Source organism: Rhopilema esculentum, chromosome 3 (assembly GCF_057945365.1).
Source record: "Rhopilema esculentum isolate cy_ngs chromosome 3, ASM5794536v1, whole genome shotgun sequence".
Classification (NCBI taxonomy): domain Eukaryota; kingdom Metazoa; phylum Cnidaria; class Scyphozoa; order Rhizostomeae; family Rhizostomatidae; genus Rhopilema; species Rhopilema esculentum.
The window spans coordinates 8,772,156-8,791,425 of NC_142817.1; the positions used below are offsets into that span (position 1 = coordinate 8,772,156).

Below are 19,270 nucleotides of genomic sequence, written 5' to 3' on the forward strand. Positions count from 1 at the left end.
AGCTGCTGAAGTATTGCGTAAAATACAAGTGGGCCCTTGCTCACAATATATCTAAATAACAATGGCTAAAAGTACTGAATGGCCACTTTTTGGTACAAACAATTAGCTTAGCAGACCAACAGCCCCCTCTACCCCCAACCCCCTAAAAATGAGCACCTTCTCCTAAGTTACAATCAGTGAACCCACCATATATTCTACACGTGACAAATGCCGATAACTGTGCCATAGTTATGATTGGTTAATACCATAGCATCTTTCTCGATTGGTCAGTTGTTGATTGAATCTTTCATAATATGATATTCAAACGATATTGTGTGATATAAAGTATAGTATTGTGTCATTTTCACTTCAATACCTTATCATGTAAAGTCTTCGTGGCTACAATCTCACGAATGGCAATCTCTCTTAGGGTGACATTGGAACTTGTTGCAAAGGAAAAGCACAGCGGTAAAACCATCGACGCAAAGAAAGCGATAGATGCCATCAAACAAAAAGATGTACGAGACAAATTGGCTAAAAGCAAAATTGAAATCGAATACGTTGATCTAGGTAGGGTATGCTCTTTGTAACTTGGTGAAAGTCATACCTGCACATGCCTATGCAATAAGCAAACCATTTGTTTTCCAATTTGTAATGTCATTAATAAATATAGCATACAGTAGTTGAAACATAACCCCAAAATCCCCGACAAAATGTTTTGAGGGGGATTCCTTAGATTATAAACCGCAGATAGTATCAAAACTCAAATTCGATTTAAAATTAACTAGAAAACACAAACATGGTGGGTTTGATGGCATAAACATACTTCGTAGAGCTCCTGCATAATTCTAATTTTTCCCCAGTAACCTTGACAGTCAGTACTCAAATTTTTCACAACTTTGAACATTATTGCGTACAGTTATGCGTATTACATATTGCTACTGTCTGTTCACGGTAATTAGAACAATTTCATAGTAATATTTGAGAGAAGCGTCTGCATTCATACTATAGCGCTTTCGCCCGCGTTTCATGTTGTTCTAATCAACCTTCCAGCGTACGTGGATAGGAACACTGGCGAAATAGAAGACGATGAGACTAATGTTGCTGTTGTTGTAGCCGTCGTTTGCGTAGTGGCATTTATTGCTGTTGCTGCTGTTGCTGCATTTATTGTCCTCAAAAGGTAAATTTGTAACATTTCGATATGAATGATAACTGTAGTTTGTAAATGCTATTTAGGTTAGCATCACTTCGAAAACTAAAATAATTTTCAAATATGATTGCAATGGTGGACCCAGAATTCTGCCAAAGGCTTTTAAAATGGTTTTTCTGGGGGTCGTGTAACGCAATTCATCGAGAGGTTCTTATTGATTTTATAGAGAGGTTCTTATTGATTTGAATCGTAATTTATTATGTATTTCATCCTTTGAAAAAGAATAACTAATGGGTTGGAAGAAGCATGTGCTCTCTAACTTGTGGTTCTGCCTAGGTTTTGGTAAATATTTTGACTGTGCTTCGTCTTACATTAAAATGGATGCTTCGTTATATTTTAGGGCTCACTATAGCCTTTAATCATATTATTACAATTTCAGACGCAACCAGGGCAACTTGAATACCAACTTGACAATGACAGAACGAATTGCCCAAAGAGGAAATAGCAAAGAAGATTTGCTCAGATCTGATATTATGATGAGCAATATCGTATGTATACAATCAATTTTGTGTCAAGATTGCACACGCTCGTCTTTTCCTATGAAAGTAAATGAAAATTTTTCAGACCAATAGTTACATCTTACACAGTAAAAAATTTGGGTAGCAAGACCAATTTTGCTAAAGCATCATTTTATTTCATCCCATTATCATCTATCGATGTTTTTAGCCAATTTATAAGTTTAATCTAACCAATTAGCCCTTTTTGAAATCGTTTGCTTATCGTTTACACGTATATTCTTAACAATGCCATGTTCAATACAAGGATCAAGTCGGGATGAAGAACATGGCCTACTCCGGTGATGTTGATTATCGAGCTAGTCACGTGCCCATTGACGAATCATTCATGATTGATGTCTCAGGAAAGATGAAAAATGGAGGCGAAACGAAACAACCCGAGCAGGTATTCACTTTTTCATTTTTATGTACGTTAACAAAATTATACCTAAGGATCTCTTGTCTAAAGTACGCCGGGATACTGCAAGCAAGTATTTTCAGCAGGACCTCTAGCTCGATATACATTTAGTTATTATTCTCTGGTATTTACTGCATTTTTTCCCAATCGTTGAAAATATTATCTTTGTTAAGTTTACACGTATTCTGCAAGTGTATTTTCCCGAGGATCGACCTAGAAAGACTGCCAGTGTGAAGAGGTACTTCAACGACCGAGATATTTTGTCAGAAATAGGGAGGGGAAAACTGTGGGTGAACCCCTTTTTGTTGAGGTGACAGTCAATGCATTTCAAAAATAAAAATGAAATAATTCCACCTGCATCAGCGAGCTTACCCAATGGGCAAAGGATATTTCAGTATCTGCTTTCCACTTTAAATGTGCCACATTTCAGGTGATACACACTTTGGCAATTCCAAAGTCCCTGTATATATGTCCCAATTTCCATTAGACCTAATAAGATTGCATACTTTTCAGTACGAGTCGCTACCTTGGTACAAAGGTCAAATGACAGAAAAACAAGTTGAATGTTCATTTGAACTGTGCAATAAGAGTGGATCCTATTTGGCCTACAAAACAGAAGACGACCAGCTTAGATTAGGGATTAAAACAGTGGAGGATAGCGAACACGGGGTTCTCCACCTTGGGGTAGATAGAACACCCAATGGAGCTTTCATGGTTAGATATGGTAACAACGATCCTATCACACGAGATTCGTTGCTCGACGTCATCGAGCACTACCAAGTGGTCCCTCTTAGTCTCGGTGATGGGACCCCTGAGATAGTTCTGACGGAACCATGGTTGCGAAGCTCTTTGTAGAACCAGTGTTGTATCAGCTTTTTACATTAAGGAAGAGCAATTAATGACACTTAAATAATTCACTTATTAATTCATTTCTGTAGAGTTGATCTCGTTGTTTTGGTTACGTCATTTACGATTGTATAACATGACTGATAGCAATCGCTGTAATAGGCTCGTGAGGGGTACGATTAGTAGGATGTTGTTGTGGTTGTCATGATTATAGATTCGCATTAACTAGCTAGGCACTATATTCTAAAGATATATGACCGCCAAGAAACTCCTTACTGCCATAAAGTAATCCGATTCAAATGGATTTCTATCGTGTTTTTTCGCAGATTTCGTGATGAGCAGCGTAACCCCTCTTATATTTCTGCCTTGGAGCTTGAATGGAATCGATTAATGGCTCCGTTTCACCAAACACTTACAGATGTAAGTAGGCCAAGAGTTCTGGACATAATAGGCTAAGCCAGTGGTATTAAATGTTTCTGTGTGTAATTTCATTTTTCTTTATTAATGTAACAAACGCTTCTTGATAATTTCAAAGCATCATCCCTTTCATAATTCTAGCGAGATATTACCTTGTTACTTGCTATAAGAATTGCATATTATAAATCCGATTGATGAAGTTACAATTTAATTGGATTTGCCTTGTCCAGCAAAGTATGCGTAATGTAGCAAGCTCGATTTGTGCAATCTGGTCATGAAATGTCTATGAAAAATGTGTGAAAAACGAAATTTTCTTCCTCTGTTGAAAACCGGTGTGAATTAACTTGCATAAGTAATAAATTATGCCTTGGAAAAAACCTGCTGTGATTTTTCAGAAGTGGCGCTTCCTATCAACTGGTTTTCTGAGGTTTGAGAACTGAGACCTAAAAATACAGTGTAGGCAAGATCGAATTGTGATCGAATAAATCGAAAAACAATAACCTAACATTTTAAGGCTGGCTGTGTTGAGTCCTAGACATGTCCTTTTGAATCCCCCCCCCCCCCCCCAATTTAGAGAACTTTTTTAGATGTTTCTTTTATGATCCTGCATGTTTCAAGATCGATTTACGCTTTTTTAACATTCGTGCCCTCGCTATCGCCGTAAGGTTGTCAACCCCAAACATTGAATATTGTTAAACTACCTTTCATCGTTTTCATGTTGAGATAAATATTTATCAGTTGTGAATTTACAATTGACTATTTAGGGCTAGACCCGTAATTTCCTTGTAAATTAATTGGAATTAGAAATGTAAATGTATTTAGATAAAAAAATAAATTTTCTCGTATACCGTTGCAGCATTGGTATTGTAGACCACAGTTTCGCCTATTGAAGAAGATGATTATTTCAACCTAGTGCTATCAGAACAAACCTTTATGCACTTTAGGCCTTTGGTAGTCTAGAAGACTCCACTTAAAGTTTATGTGATTTTCAAATGGTAAAGGAGTTGAGACATCGATAGAACATTCATCCGCAGTTGACACATACCCTTCTAAGGCTAGCTTTTCTATTTTAAAGAAGCAGTAATTTTAAAGTCAACCACGACGTTACAAAGTGAGCAAAATTAAGTCAAAAAGTAGTTGTTGTTTAAAGAGCCTGCATATTACAGCAATATTAGAATCGTCTATTGACTGTTAGTGTGAGTAAAAATTCGCATACATTCTTTCGTGTCGGATGTAATATTCAATTTATTTGTGAATCACTTCTTTAAGATTTATTAAATGAAGTTCAATTCTTTCACGCCTACTCAGTTATTAGTTCTTAAACTTTTAAAGTTAAACTGAGCTGAGTTCAATGTGGAAAAGTGAAAGGACATCAAGGCCATCGTGAGTGTTGACAACCTTCACACTAGGCCAAAAATCACATTCATTCGAGCAGTATCGCAGCGTGGTCGCCTAAATTCATCTTCGTTAATTGAAATATCAAACCAATTATGCACTACAATAGCACTGTAGCATTCAGAGTAAAGTAATTGAAATGAAATGAAAACTGTAGACAAACCTTTGTATAAAGATGAATTGAAGTTCGACTGCCTGTCGTCATTAAAGAACGTCCTTCTGAGCTCTAAATTCTTTCAAACACTGATTCTTTGCCAACGAGTTGCATTACTTCATAATAAAACGATCTCAAGGGGAATGGAAGGGAATGCAACTATACAAAGAATAAGTCGTCTTCAGAGATACAAGATTCATGGCCGCCTTTTCAATGCAGTTGTGCAACGTTTTTACGCGCCAAAATCCTCCTTCAAAGTTCCCCATTTAGGAATTTCTCAGCTTCTTTCAGTAAATAATTTGTTTTCAGAAGCCGGGAACGACTAGCATCCACCTGAAAATATAGAATTTTTAAGATTTAATTTTTCTTGTAGAAGCAAATCTGAAATGTGTAGGATAGGTTAATTATATTTTTGTGAATGAAAAAGCTCTACCAGTGGCGTAGGAGCCAAAGGAAGGGGGGGGGGGCTAGGGGACATGTGTCCCCGATTTTCTTCCAAGCTTGAGGCATGCCACTTATATGAATGAGAAATGATCACTTGCGATTGAATATTTGTCAGGTCATTGCTCCTTTCTCATTTTAATGGCCGTTTACATTATCTTTGAGCTGACCTACTAAACTATATACTCAAATTTTCTTTCATCTTTTCATTCTCAAATGTCGATGCTATCGATTGCACTATTTTGACTATCAGGTACCATCTTCTATCAGGAGGCTGGCTACCATGACCCTCCAACTATCCCAAAATCTGAGGGTTTGTTGTCATGGTCATAGATAAAACTAAGGGGCTGATAGTAGAGATGGGCCCCCAGAACCAGATATGCTTTGTCGAAATTGGTAGAAGATTTGAAGATGTATCGTCTTTAGAAAATATAGAAAAAGCTTCAGGTTTTGACAAGTGTATCATTGATGTTAAATCAGGACCGTTTCAGCCGCTGATAAGCATTTCAGTCAAGAAACATGTACTTGACAAAAAGTTGTGAAATTCGAGCCCAGGCCCTTTAGTTTCTCTGAAGTCCACTATTATATTCTCTATTCCCATACTTGTTAGGGAGACGAGTCCTTTTGTTAAATTCCTTTTGTTTTTGGCATATTGCTAAGTGCATCATATGGGCATGCGCTTCACAGCATTTAATCACATCTATTACATATCATAGTTGCATTTGTAAACCAGAGTTTCGTTCTCACTCTTCTCATGACATTCTTTTCTCTAAATTTCCTTCCTTCGTTTTTGATTCAAAACAAGCTAGATCCCATAGTGCCACAAATGCTCCTATCACAGAATGAATTATGGTATGTGCATATGATGCAGAATTTTGAAAACCTAACGGTCCGTCAGACAAATGTTGGTTCGTCTCCCCAACAAATAACCTTTGGGATATGATTCATGGGTTAATTACGGCCTAAACGTTTTTCGAAATGCTTTACATTTTTATTCGTATTCGCAAGCTCCATTCAAATTATACAATAGCGTTATAATTGAAGCACCCCACCTGTTTCGTAGTCATTTCACAACGATTAGCAAAAGGTCCCTACAGTAACACAAATTCAAAAGTAATTAAAACGATTCAAATGAAGATCTCGTGAACCCGCACATGAATCGGTAACTGTGAGAAGCATTCATTGTCAATCTCCCACACAACAAATCATCGACAAAAGTCCCAGTTTCTGTTAGGACGTACTGAACGAAGTTCAGCAAGAAAATGCTGCACCATATTTACCGGGTGGATCGTCTCTTCTTTATGGTTTGTACCATTTCACTATTGCTAGTGCCAATAAAGCTTTTTCTTGATAAATCTCATAGTTTTGCTATCCAGATATTGTCATATGGCATTCCAATATGGTTTTGGGTGAAGAACCTTCTACTCAATCTGTAGTATCTACTCACAATATGTAGAAACTTTGTCAAATAGGTCTGGTCACAATGCTTAGGACATCTTAAGTGCAACATTCTGATCCCGTCTTAATAGAAATCATATCAAGCCGTCCTGTAGATTTAGCAATTTGTAGATACATAGTATGAAAAAAGCACCGAAGAAGGGAACATATCATATTTACTATAATTAATTGGAGGCTTTAACAGAATTCTTGTATTTTCTAGGCTATTCCTACTATTATCTACAGAAAGGTAATAGGGTGGTCGCGTATCGGGTATATTTGGGGCTACATCGTACTAAAGTACTACTTTTGGTCGGATACTCATCACAGTATCAACGTCGGATAATATCAAAGGAAATCAGAGAGTTAGTATCCCGTTGTGGATCAGGATATAAATTTTCTTCTTACCTTTGGACATTATCGGACAGAAAGTACTTTAGTATGGTACTTTTCCGCTCTTCCGTGCTATTTTCAAATATACGGTGCCAATTGTTCATTAAGATACAGGGTGAGTTATCAATTATAACTAATTTTACGAGTTAGATGAGAAACCCCTTCATTTTTCTCCTAGGTTTTTGCGGCGATCGGCTGCGTAAAGGCTACAGGTGAGGATCCATTACATAACTACAATTAACGTCTTTTGACAATGGCTGAGCTCTTACACTGTTGTTAACTTCTGAATATGTACAGTTTGGCACCTGACCAATGCAGGATGCCTCTGCGGTATCTAGCTGGTTCATGATTTACTAATATTTCCCAAACCCATTTTGTTGTAAAGACGCCATCTTGAACCAGTTCCGTTTTGGGATCGCAGGTAGAATCAAGACGTTGCTAAGTTACAGAATGACAAATAGCGTGGTAACCTGCAGCGGTTTTAGGGACTGCAAGGCACGGGACCGAAATGCGGGGCTCTTGTTCTTTATAATTTTTACTTTTTTCCTAGATGTGGGCCCCTTTCTGAATACCACAAGCATGAAGTCTTAGGCAGTGGCCCCCCAGGACACCATTTAAACCGCCTCTGGTGGCATCATATTTCATAAGAGTGATAGAAATGTGTCTAAAAATATCGATTTTGAAATGATGCTTAGGCCAAAGTGTATGCATAGGACAGCATTATCACTGCCGGACTTTATACAATAAACAACTGCTTTGACGTTTATACTAGTTGCTTTTCAGTTGTTCTTTGACATTTCAGACCCGATTTTCAAATTCATCCCCAAGACTTCGTTGTCGAACCTCAAAGTGACACATATCACCGAGTTCGACATTGAAATGGTCGTCGGCTCGAATGCCGCTACTCGCACTGTCATCTCTGTAAATGGCCCATTCAGCGATGGAAGTGCAGGTTTTGTTATGATTCATATCTTCCTTGAATAATTGAATATATCATTGTCGTATTTCGTTCACTGCATATATGGTGCTTGTAATATATATCAGATCTCAGATTGAACGCAAACAAAATACCTTTCCTCTTCGCCCTTCGATTCCACCCACCCTTACTTCCCGGGGGTTTGGGTCTTACAATGGACATTACAATAACAGTAACTATAAAACACTACAGTGCTCTCTAGAGGACACAATAAAGCAGATTGCTTCCCAAGAAGCTACGTGTCTTAAAATTCTCTTTTATACATTATTCAACATAACATGCATACTAGTTTGATTATGGCAGTATGAATATCTCTTTATATCAAAGCCAAAGTCGACGCCACTTTTCTCATACGCCGAGTCTATTAGGAGTTTTATGTAGATGTATTACACACGCCGAGTCTATTAAAAGCGGCGTTTGACTTTATTAGATGTAGCAGAATCAATTTGGAGCGACAAGGGGAATCGCATATGCGCCTTCTTAGCGACTTCTGTCAGTACAAAACAAAGTATAATGTTTATGTAAAGTTAAACAGACTTATTTGAGACTGAAATCGAGGATTGCTTTTGTTTGCAGGTATGACAGGTGTTTCCATGACAGCAACTAGCAAAGGCTCAAATGTGAATGGGCCAGATTTTACCACCATCAGCACATCAAAAACCACTACAGCCCAGGATGGACAATACGATGTTATGTACAAAAACTTCACAGCGATTTCAAGGACGAGCACTGGTGTAACGACTACCTTAGACAATACCTTGAATTTGGTGGCATCAATGAAGGTGGGGGTTACTCAACATACCATTATCATCATTTTTCGTCCGACAATCTTCAGAGTTACCGTTTTTAACTTGGATTTTTTTATTTTTGTAAATACGCCGTGGCTGTACACTTTTTGGAACCGTTCTTTTTTGATGCTCGCGGGAATATCTTCTTTAATTTCATCGACTAATCGCTGACTGGGGCGTCCTATATACCGAGCTTCAGGTCGGCACGAACATTTTTAAACAGATAAACGTTTTTCCTTGGTAGGAACGTATTCTAGTACGTCAGACCACACGAAACTTCCCAGTGGAAAAACAGCGAGTTATGGCCTTTTTATTTGACTTTCAAATTTTAATGAAAACAGCGTTATGGCCTTTTTATTTGACTTTCAAATTTTGATGAAATGTTGTTAGTCCACGGCATTTTTTAAATACACAGGGCATCTTTCTGGGCCAAACTTTTCCGAGCCGAGAAATTTTCTCTGAAAAAGTGGTAAAGATATCTTCTTGGTAGCCATTCTCGAACAGAACTTCCTTTTTTCAAGCTCATGACCCAATTTAGTTTTGGAGCAAATCAGTTCCAAACAGAGTCCAGCCATGGCGTGATTGCAAAAACACAATCCCGCAAGCAAAATGTGATTTAGCAATTGGTCAAAATTACCTCACGAATCAAGAGTGTGCCAAATCACATAGTGACTAAAATTTCAAATTTGTTCGGTAAGCTAGGTCGTCTTTACTTATATTTCAAAACAAAGGGTGCTGACTTGTGCAAAGAGAAAGAGTTCGTTCTTTTCTTGGACTCTTCAACTAAGTAAGAGGTTCCCGGTCGTTGATTGTCAAAAGACAAAAGAACCAATCAAACGTGTCTGCGCCTTTCTCACGCTGTTTTCGATCCACCTGTTTCAGTATGCAATGTTTCTATTTGTGCCATCTTCAAAGTTTTCGGTTCCAAAAAATCATTTTCCATATCGTTATAATGGTATTACGGTGATCATAGATAATCAATATTACCACACCGTTGTTGAAAATGGCAGCTAAGCTCAAGATCTTGCGAAATGCAATGCTAGTCGTTTACGTTTTTACGAATTAGATGAAGACTTATTATATGAGATTATAAACATAGAAAGAAAATGATCTTTTTTAGACGGTTGATAAACCTGGTGCTACTAGCAGCGACACACTGTGGGTTTGGTGCTCTGCAGAGGTAGGAGATGAATATGTTTGGGTGAGCGAAGAAGCAACAAGCATCTACAGAGAAACTGGAGACCGACCGCATCTCCAATATACCCTTAAATATCATACTGGATTTGAGATTTTTTTTGCGTAGGTTTGCCATATCTCTTATTCCATAGCATTCGACAAAGCTCATGAACATTTTGTTCATTTTCTATCTTTCGCCAAGCAACAAATTCAAAGGCTTTTAAATACGCAACCAAGCCTAAATATACAAGTTAGCCAAAAAGTAAATTTTCAAATCAACATCACGAGCTCCTTCACATGTTTACCTTTGGTGCACAAGAGTGCAATGCAACATGTTTAATAAAATGCGCAACTTTTTCTATTAAAGCAGGGCCCCTGCTACAGGGGTTCTTCTAACTTACCATTGTAGTTGTCAAAATGAAGCAACGTTCATCAAATTATTTAGCATAAAATCAAAATTTGCATGTACAGGTTCAAATAAAGTTGTTAGTTTTCACAGGCCTCACATGTGGAAAATAAATACTTCAAGCAATGGAGACACTATTATTTTTGTTATAGAACCATGGTGAAGATTTCTGGAGATGTCAGTCATCTTGGTACATCTCGCATCAACGCTTATAATGTTAAGCTGAGAATAAACCTGCCAGCATATGTGAAATACCGCGAGGGGACATTTAATATCACTGGAAAGTACCCAAATGGAAGTCCTAAATACATTACAGAGGAGAACAATAATGTTCTAGTGTTAACAGTAAGTGAACAAGCTCAGTTTAGTTAATATTTATCGCTCAATTATAAAAGACCTGTTTCCGGTTACGCCGTCATTTTGAAACGCTTTGCATTCTGGGATGGCTAGTGGTAAACAATTTTTGAAGGCTTTTGCGACCAAGTCATTTTTGACCAATATGTTGAGAAATGCAAGACCAAAATCGCATTGACAAGGACCATCAAATTCAACACTATGTTCTTTCATAAGTTTTTTTCGGGATTTTTTCAGTGCTCAATCGTACAATGATTTAGTACCGAAATAAACTGTAAGATTGAGCACTGAAAAAACCCGACGTTATGAAAGAACAAAGCGGTAAATTTGATGGTCCTTGTCAATGCGATTTCGGTCTTGCATATCTCAACATATTGGTCAAAAATGATTAACAGATAAGTATTTGGAGAAGGTTAAAATAGAAATTGTTCAGGGTAACCAAATATATCACAGTTTGCTCAAACCACTTCGTTTTTGGACAGAAGACTGATTATAATCCCCACCCTAAGCTTTTTCTTCGAGGTTATGATGAGCCTACCGACCCTCCAAAGTGGAGGATTGAATTATATAGGCTTGGCGACTCAGACAATTTTTCTCGCAAACCACCACCAGTTTTCCTAGAAAAGCACTCTCTCTTTACTTTTATTTCCGGTTTTCATAGAAATATTATTTCAAGTTCTGAGTAGTATAGGAATTCCTCGATTTAAACGAAAAATGTGTGATTTCTGAAAACGCCTCTCCAACTTTTCTTTAATCGCTTTTTCAAAACACTGATAAAAATGTAAGGTACGTATTTAAAAATTCATTGATAGCTCATTAACATTGTAATTTTAGTCTGCAAGCATTTAAACTTGCTTTGGATTCTTTCTGTCTTTCCGAATGTTGCCAAAATCTTAATTTTCTCCAAAACCACCAGTCAATTTAACTGAGATCAAATTCATTTTTCAATGCTTGCTTCATTGGTTGCCTTCTGTCATTTGATGCAGTGAAAAGAGATGCACGCAAATCGCTTTCAATAGACTATTAGTGTTGCAGTTCATTTTGAATAATGTCAGAAATTGTAGGCCCTTTTAGCTCTTTCCAACAAGCTATCTTCTGGAATATTCATTGACAAGTATTTCTAAGTACAACTATGAATACATAAAACATCGCTTAAATAGCACCATGCAAACTAGAATCTACACTGAACAGCTGTTGGGCCAATTAGGTCTAGCCACCACATCGGGAAAGAATATGTAGTAAAACTAAGCAAAACGTATTTTAGAGTATCAGCACCATTTTTATATAAAAAAATGAGAGAAATTACCATTTCAGTTTCCAAAAATTGGAGTAGCTGCCCAACTCTCGTTCCAAATTTTCGTCGAATTTGACGGAGGAGCACTGCGGTTAAAAGGAGGGCAAGCATACGATACATACATACCTGCTCATTTGTCATATTGCGACAATGTTGCATGCTCGCCAACCGGAGCCATCGAGTACCTTGAGGTGAACTTGACTAAAAGTCTTCGCATGCGAGAAATCAGAGGTAATCAAAAACAAATTCTTTATATTTAACTATTGTCTAAAAGCAATGCGAGAAACCCATTGTTCATAAGTATGATGTCTCAGAACAGGGCAAAGAGAAACTAGATGGTATGAGAACTGAGAAGTATTCAAAAGCTTTGCCAGGAACCTTTAATACTAGCCTTTTTCGCCATCCTCAGACAACGGCATAATTCAAAATCAATGAAAAAGCAAACAAACACAAATTTTGATGATAAATATTATGAAAAAGTTTTTTGCGGTACAGAACTTGAAAATGGTTTTGAAAAAAGCAAATGTCAGACGTCTGTGGAGTGTCAGACGAAAAAGCTTTTAGTATGTTGTAGAATAAATATTATGTTATAGCTTGAAAAAATTAGCAAACAAAAGGCGATAACCATAACGAGAAGGGGGGTTCCTGGCGTAAGGCGCAAGGGAGTGAACTCTTAAATTTCAATTGCTGGAGTCATTTGCAAAGCTATGTACAAAGTAGTCTTTTGACCCAGTGTTTGCTTATGATACTAGAAATAAATTTCTATTAATTAATTTAGACATATTTCTTCTACAGCCATAAAGCCCTTGCTCAAAAGGTATCGCAAATTCTAAGAATCTTAAGGGTTGTGTTGTGAAGTTTCAGTTTAAGTATCCCTCGCGTGCAATTAGAAGAATAGCAAATGCTTCTTTTCTTTTTACCTGATGGAGATTTATGTTCGAAACGTCGTACCAAATATTCATTTCTTGCACAAAGTCGTTATTTTATTGCATCAAATTTTGTTCATTTTCGACGTACAACACGCACAACTTCATTGATTATCAATTTAGAAGAATAGTAGCACGTAATAAGTGCAAAGGTCACAGGTCAGCCATGTATAAGAAACAATGCATATATGTGGTAGGTCATAGGCCAAGGTCCATGTGTCATATAAGGTAATAACGGAAACACACATACGGGCGTAATGGATCAGACAGCTCCAGGAGAAAGGATATAAGAGACAGCCACTCCCTGGCGTAGGCCAGTGGAGGGAGTAAAGCGTAACTTACAGGGATTTGTCAATTAAAAATAATAATATGAGGTTGATTTAAAAACTGCAAGTTTGTGTTTCACAAGGTTCATGTCTTGGCCATCTTGCTACCTTCGATCCATTAGCTGAAGCAATGACAAAGTGCATCATATCCACATGCGCATTAAGGTCCAAGCTTGTGGAAAAAAATTACATTTCATAGCGCTTCATAGCAACAAATAAAAACTCTAAACTGCGCATGTGCAAATGATACAAATTTTTGCAGCAAACGGACATTAGAAAAAAAGCTGGTGTGTCCCTCCACAAGATATTGGGCTACCCAAGCTCAAGTCAAATAACAGGCAGATGTGTTTTTACGTAGGGACCCGCAACGCAAACTTAATATAGAAGCACTCTGTTGAGAACACAATGACAACGACAGGGAGACAGTCACCTCGGGGCCTGCCACTCCTTTTGGCTTGTCAGCTACCAACTAAATTCTGGCATCCCTGGGAGCTGTTGCTATCGTTTCTGAACTGATATTCAAAACCTGAAATCTTTTATTGTTAATAAATATGTAATTTTGGCTAACAGCTTGAAAATACTCTATATTTTAGATAAATTCTTGATCAAGCACGTACCGTCTGGAAGATGCATATCATTCTCAGGGACTGACGATGCACCAGCAAAATTGAAGGGAGCTTGCGACGAAAAATATGTTTATAACAACAACGCAGAAATCCAGCATGTGACATCATCGGTGTGTACTCGGTATACCGAGGGATACTTTACACTGACATCCAGGGCATGTATATATGGACAAGGCTTTGAGAGGTCAAAAATTGGTACAATAAAGGCCATTTATGCGGCCAATGTCCCGTGCTTTGCACCAATGGGGTCAGGAGAAGAGGGAGATCAGTTGCACGCATCTTCAACTTGCAGTACTCCAAATGCGAATTTTAAGTTAATTGACGGTATAGTTTTGAATTACATTTTGATTTTTAATATCGACTTGATTAATCAATCATAGAAGATAGAAGAGCTCGAGAACCGTTGCATGCTGATTCAGACTTGCATACATGGCCTTTGCCATATGGCCTTTGCCACTTGGCCTTTGCCACTTGGCCTTTGCCACTTGGCCTTTGCCACTTGGCCTTTGCCACTTGGCCTTTGCCACTTGGCCTTTGCCACTTGGCCTTTGCCACTTGGCCTTTGCCACTTGGCCTTTGCCACTTGGCCTTTGCCACTTGGCCTTTGCCACTTGGCCTTTGCCACTTGGCCTTTGCCACTTGGCCTTTGCCACTTGGCCTTTGCCACATGGCAATTTAAATAGACAATGGCCAGGAGGGTGAGTAGTACTTTTCTCAAAGAATTTCTGTTACAGCAACAGCAAAATGTAGAAAAGAGCAATTTTCGGCATTGACAAGGGGAGCTCAGCTACCTAGAGGCCCCTAGAGCACTCCCAGACCAACATCCCGTTGGTAAGTCGATAAGGCCGTTGGAAAGCAAAGTCAAAATCAGCTACAATGCCTGCCAAAAGTACTTGGAACACCCACCAATTTACGCTGCATTTGATATTTTTCATTCCTTTCATGAAAAAAAATTGCTACTTCCGCCCCCTTCCCCCTCGAACAATGTTGATGATTTAGAGAAATATCATAAAAGAAGCGCAAAAGAAAGTGCTTCCTAAAATCCTAACCCGTTTGATAGTAAACCAACATTGTTCCGTGGGGGAGAGGGGGATGATTGGTTTTGACCTTGGAAATTGATGTCAGTGTTCCAAGACTTTTGGCAGGCATTGTAGATCACATGATAAATATATCATTTACAAGCACAGGAAGAGCCTTAACAAAGTGTTCTCTTTGTTCCCAGCTATTTACAATTCCTAGTAGTACATGTCTGTTTATCTTTGTAGATGTGCCTGCTAGCAGCCGACTGTCAATGGGACAAAAGGTCATTCTTGCTACTAAGAACAAATACGTTTTCTTCTGCAACAGACACAAATACCTGTAAGTTACATGCTTCGATCTAGATAGGCCTGCCAGAGGCTAACTTTCCTCATTATTAAGCCCAATCTCCAGTGAGAAAAAGTCTTGCGAAATTTTGCTGCGAAATACTCCACGCGACAAATGCCTTTGAATGCTTTTGTTGACCTCACGACATTGGAATGTAAAGTTTGGAAGCGTGACAAAAGAATACGGAATATGATTGGCTGTTGAAGGATTTCGCAAGCGATAAGCGAAAAAGTTAAACTCATTTTAACTTTTTTTCGCAGAGAAATTCTTCGCGAGAAATCCCAGCAAAAGATCACTGCGCATGCCTAAGACGTATTTCGCGCGAACTTTTTCGCATTTCGCAGTTTTTTTTCTCACTGGAGATTGGGCTTTAGAATACGACACACTGCGAGAATAACAGTAAAAGTCCAATAGTCCAATCGGTAACCATTGGACGATGACCATTGGATGAAAATGATCTATAACCAATGGTCAACAAAAAGTTACTATTACTTTTTTTACCAAAAGCACAGATTGAGACTTCATCAGTATTACATCTCTCTTTTAGCTCCAGACCATCGTGCTTTTTTAAGAATGGAACCGACGATTCCACGATTAAAGGTATCAATACACTTTCACTTCGAAATATATCATACTGTAAGTAACTGTAAGTAATATATCAACAAAAGATAACAAGAACTTTTCAAACGATCTCTTGGGGCATGTTTTTATTAGTGAAGGCTAAACCTGTTTTTGTTTTTACAATTTCATTTCATTCCAGCATTGCCCGCTGACATGGTCTATGTGAAAGCATGGGATGCAGTCAAATCTGATTTGTACGGCATTGGGAACTCGGGGAAGAGCTACGTGAAAATCAACTTGATCTGGGAGCCACATAAAGTCTACCAACTGGAGGATTCCCTTTGGAGCTCCATCGCAGAACAGGCAGGGATAGAAAAGAGCACGGACGTTGTGCAGTCATCCTTGAAAGACTTTCCAGAACAGCAGGGCAGCTCTAGCTACGCAGGTCCGTATATCTCGTTGAAAGAGAACGGTTTTTAGTTACCTCACTAAAATTATTTTGAAATGGGAGAAAACACATTTAGATCGTTGGAAAGCCATCAACAGTGTTTAATAAAAAGCTTGTGTGAGTAAGAAGAAAATACACTATACATCGCAGATTTCTGCACCTTAGTCGTTGAATTTCACACAGGAGATCTTCCGGTGAGCCCCCCCCTCCCCCCCTTAAGTCTCCACTTTGGTAGACTATCCTATTGTTGGCTACCATTTCACGACGCTGACACTTAGATCTTTCCTTTTTGAGGTAGCACCCTTTAAAAAACTTGAACAAACAATTGGTTAATATTTTAGATGGTTAAACTTACTCTATAGAAAACTTTTTATATCACTCGTAGCTTTAATGAAGAGATTAATTTTTCTAAACAATAAACTTCATAAGAATATAGAGGTTAGTTATAGCCAGGCTCGAATTTAATCCAAATTTAACATCCCTTCAATTTGATAAACGATCTAAATATGTTGCGTTTGAATTTCAGTGTCTCTTAAAGGCTTGTACCAACAAGACACCTCTTCAAAGTGGAACCTTTTTTTCAACTGGTAAAGTGACTAAGGAGCCTCACGATTCTTAACTAGTCTTATTTGAAAGTGCGCACGGAACATGACAAAAGATTCCAATGGACATTCAAGATGTCTTAAAAGATGACTGCAGTTACAATTATGCTTCAATATTTATTACATCACTCGCACGATGGCACATTATAGATTCAGCCAACTGGTTGATGCACAACTTAATAGAGATGCTAACAAAACCATGTACCCATTTATAAACATCAAGAGAATCATGACGACGGGAATCTGAAAGCCGCTCAAGAAAAAAAGGGCCAAAATACATGCTTTCCAGACTGTTTAGCCATCGATTCTATCACGTGAATGTTCTCAGTGAATGTGTCAGAATCGTAACTCGAGTTATGGTTTTTTCATTTCTAAAAGAATTTAAGTTTGCATGAGAACGATATATTCCCTACATGCAGAGTTAGCAAGCACTAGAAAAACTGATGTCTTTTATTTGTGTGTTTTCTTTAGAACAAATAAAGAGAGCCTCTTCATTCTCCAACACCCATTTCCTTAGTTTAGAACGACGCAACCATTAAATTGATTATCAATATCAAAAAATATTCCACGGGCTCGCAGCCTTGTTTATGTTGTCATAGATTAAAAAGTACATATTTCATAATTAATGGTGCTATTAACTGTCTAATGTCAATGTGATTCTTTGATAACAAATGGGAAATAATTCACGGCAATGTACATCCAAAGGGCGATTCACTGACACAAGAAAGCTCCAAACAACTTGATTCGACGAAACTTTCATAAAAAAAGTTAGTTCCAATTTACAACTAGCATTACTTCTGGCAGATTCTTGCAGAAGAGATAAGCGGGTCAGGGGGCAATTGCTCTGGGGCAAGTAACTCTGGGAGCCAAAATGTGACCGCATACACGTAAAAAGAATGGTATTGTGTCAGTTTGTTCTGCGATCGATAAATTTGTGTGGTGCAAACAAAATATTTATGCACTAGTCATCGTTTCGTAAAAATATCTATGGTCCTATAGTGAATTTTTCAATATATTTTATGATGGTCTTTTCTTTTATATGGTCAAAATTAAAATATCTATGGGTACACTTTTATGACTCCTTTTATAATCACAACAATGAGGGATATTGGCGACCTGGGACAAACCAAAATCATGCCACATCTCCACTGGGCAAATTGTCTTGCACTCAATGCAACAGCTTTTCCTTGATTTTCTTCTTGGTTCTACTAGAATGCTTTTTCTTTCTTTTTCAGTTCGGTGCAGTTTTTGCTAAAATTCATCCAATTTAAGCTACAGTTACTTTAAGAACAGTAAAAAAAAAATTAATTCATTCAATAGAAAACGTTACAAAAAATGATAATTAAAGTTAAGTTTAGGCATACTAAATAGGTATGGGAAGTAAAAGTGAGAAAAGAGGAAGAGAGGGGGGCTCCCTCAATAAGCAAGTTGATCGATTGAGGGAAACTCCTACGCCCCTTTTCTTGGTGTTACGAGAAGCAAGTTCCATTATTCCAAAGTCATTGTCTTTGTGTGATAATCACTACTCTACAGTAGATTTTTCTCGCCAACCATAATAAAAAATTGTTATTACCAGCAATGAAAGTCGACTGTGTACGTGGCCTATGCATTCGTCTGAATAAGAATTAAACTGAGACGGAAGGGGCAAGGGGGAAGTTGCCCTTGGGCCGGGCAACACCAAGTGACCAAATGTCCGCAGTAGTATTCCAGTGTCAGTTTGAAATTAAATCGACCTTCTTGTGTAGGGCAATGAAATATTCATGTTTAGTCTGCATATGGTCCACTTCCAATCCCAAAGCTTACTAGATCACCGTCTGCAAACCGAACTAAATGTAGTGGCCATTAGTCATATTTTAACAACATTTGATAAGAGACAACTACTTGCGCCTTAGCCGCTTAAGCTATGGCCCTCAGCGGTCCTAATGAAAGGTGAAATTCACAAAGACAATACATACTTCAATTTCATGCAAGCAGTGGGAGATGAAATGCACAGAAAAAAATCACATACGGCGTAGGAGCGTCAGGAAAACGCGCTTTTTTTAATTTCTCCTCTCGCTTTAAATAATGAGAGTTGGATCTGTAGAATGTCATTTTGAGAAAGACGATGGGAGTGAGTGTTTTGTTAATGACTGTCTGTCTAACTTATTGTCCAAAACTGCATTAGAGCTTGTAAATAGAAAAATATGACATTCTGATTGAAGTATTGGCATGACTGACGATTGGAGGATCAACTTCATG

General features: G+C 38.0%; 2 protein-coding genes across 3 annotated transcripts in view; both read left to right on the forward strand.

Annotated features, from left to right (window-relative positions):
• Positions 1–4,656, forward strand: part of LOC135692658 (protocadherin Fat 4) — a 38,421-nt gene extending 33,765 nt beyond the window's left edge. The window contains exons 37-41 of one of the 2 annotated variants that reach the window (XM_089111365.1): positions 410–549; positions 1,033–1,159; positions 1,569–1,677; positions 1,952–2,089; positions 2,615–4,656. In XM_089111365.1, coding sequence (XP_088967491.1) covers positions 410–549; positions 1,033–1,159; positions 1,569–1,677; positions 1,952–2,089; positions 2,615–2,956 — 856 coding nt within the window. In that variant the 3' untranslated portion in view covers positions 2,957–4,656. The remainder of the gene's footprint in view (positions 1–409; positions 550–1,032; positions 1,160–1,568; positions 1,678–1,951; positions 2,090–2,614) is intronic. The other variant, XM_089111366.1, reaches the window with a different exon arrangement.
• Positions 4,657–6,399: 1,743 nt separating this feature from the next.
• On the forward strand, positions 6,400–17,472 carry LOC135692595 (uncharacterized). The gene is made up of 12 exons (XM_065210783.2): positions 6,400–6,658; positions 7,363–7,396; positions 7,987–8,136; positions 8,737–8,942; positions 10,069–10,247; positions 10,683–10,875; positions 12,199–12,409; positions 14,024–14,380; positions 15,322–15,415; positions 15,969–16,021; positions 16,182–16,427; positions 16,957–17,472. The coding sequence occupies exons 1-12, from the start codon at positions 6,617–6,619 to the stop codon at positions 17,019–17,021; spliced, it is 1,830 nt and encodes a 609-aa protein (XP_065066855.2). The 5' UTR covers positions 6,400–6,616; the 3' UTR covers positions 17,022–17,472.
• Positions 17,473–19,270: the final 1,798 nt, after the last annotated feature.

Excerpts from the sequence above, each read along its gene's own strand:
- LOC135692595 (XM_065210783.2), top strand. The coding sequence starts at position 6,617 with ATGCTGCACCATATTTACCGGGTGGATCGTCTCTTCTTTATG. Across the intron at positions 6,659-7,362 it reads TGGATCGTCTCTTCTTTATG|GTTTTTGCGGCGATCGGCTG; the intron begins GTTTGTACCATT and ends TTTTTCTCCTAG. Across the intron at positions 15,416-15,968 it reads TGCAACAGACACAAATACCT|CTCCAGACCATCGTGCTTTT; the intron begins GTAAGTTACATG and ends TCTCTCTTTTAG.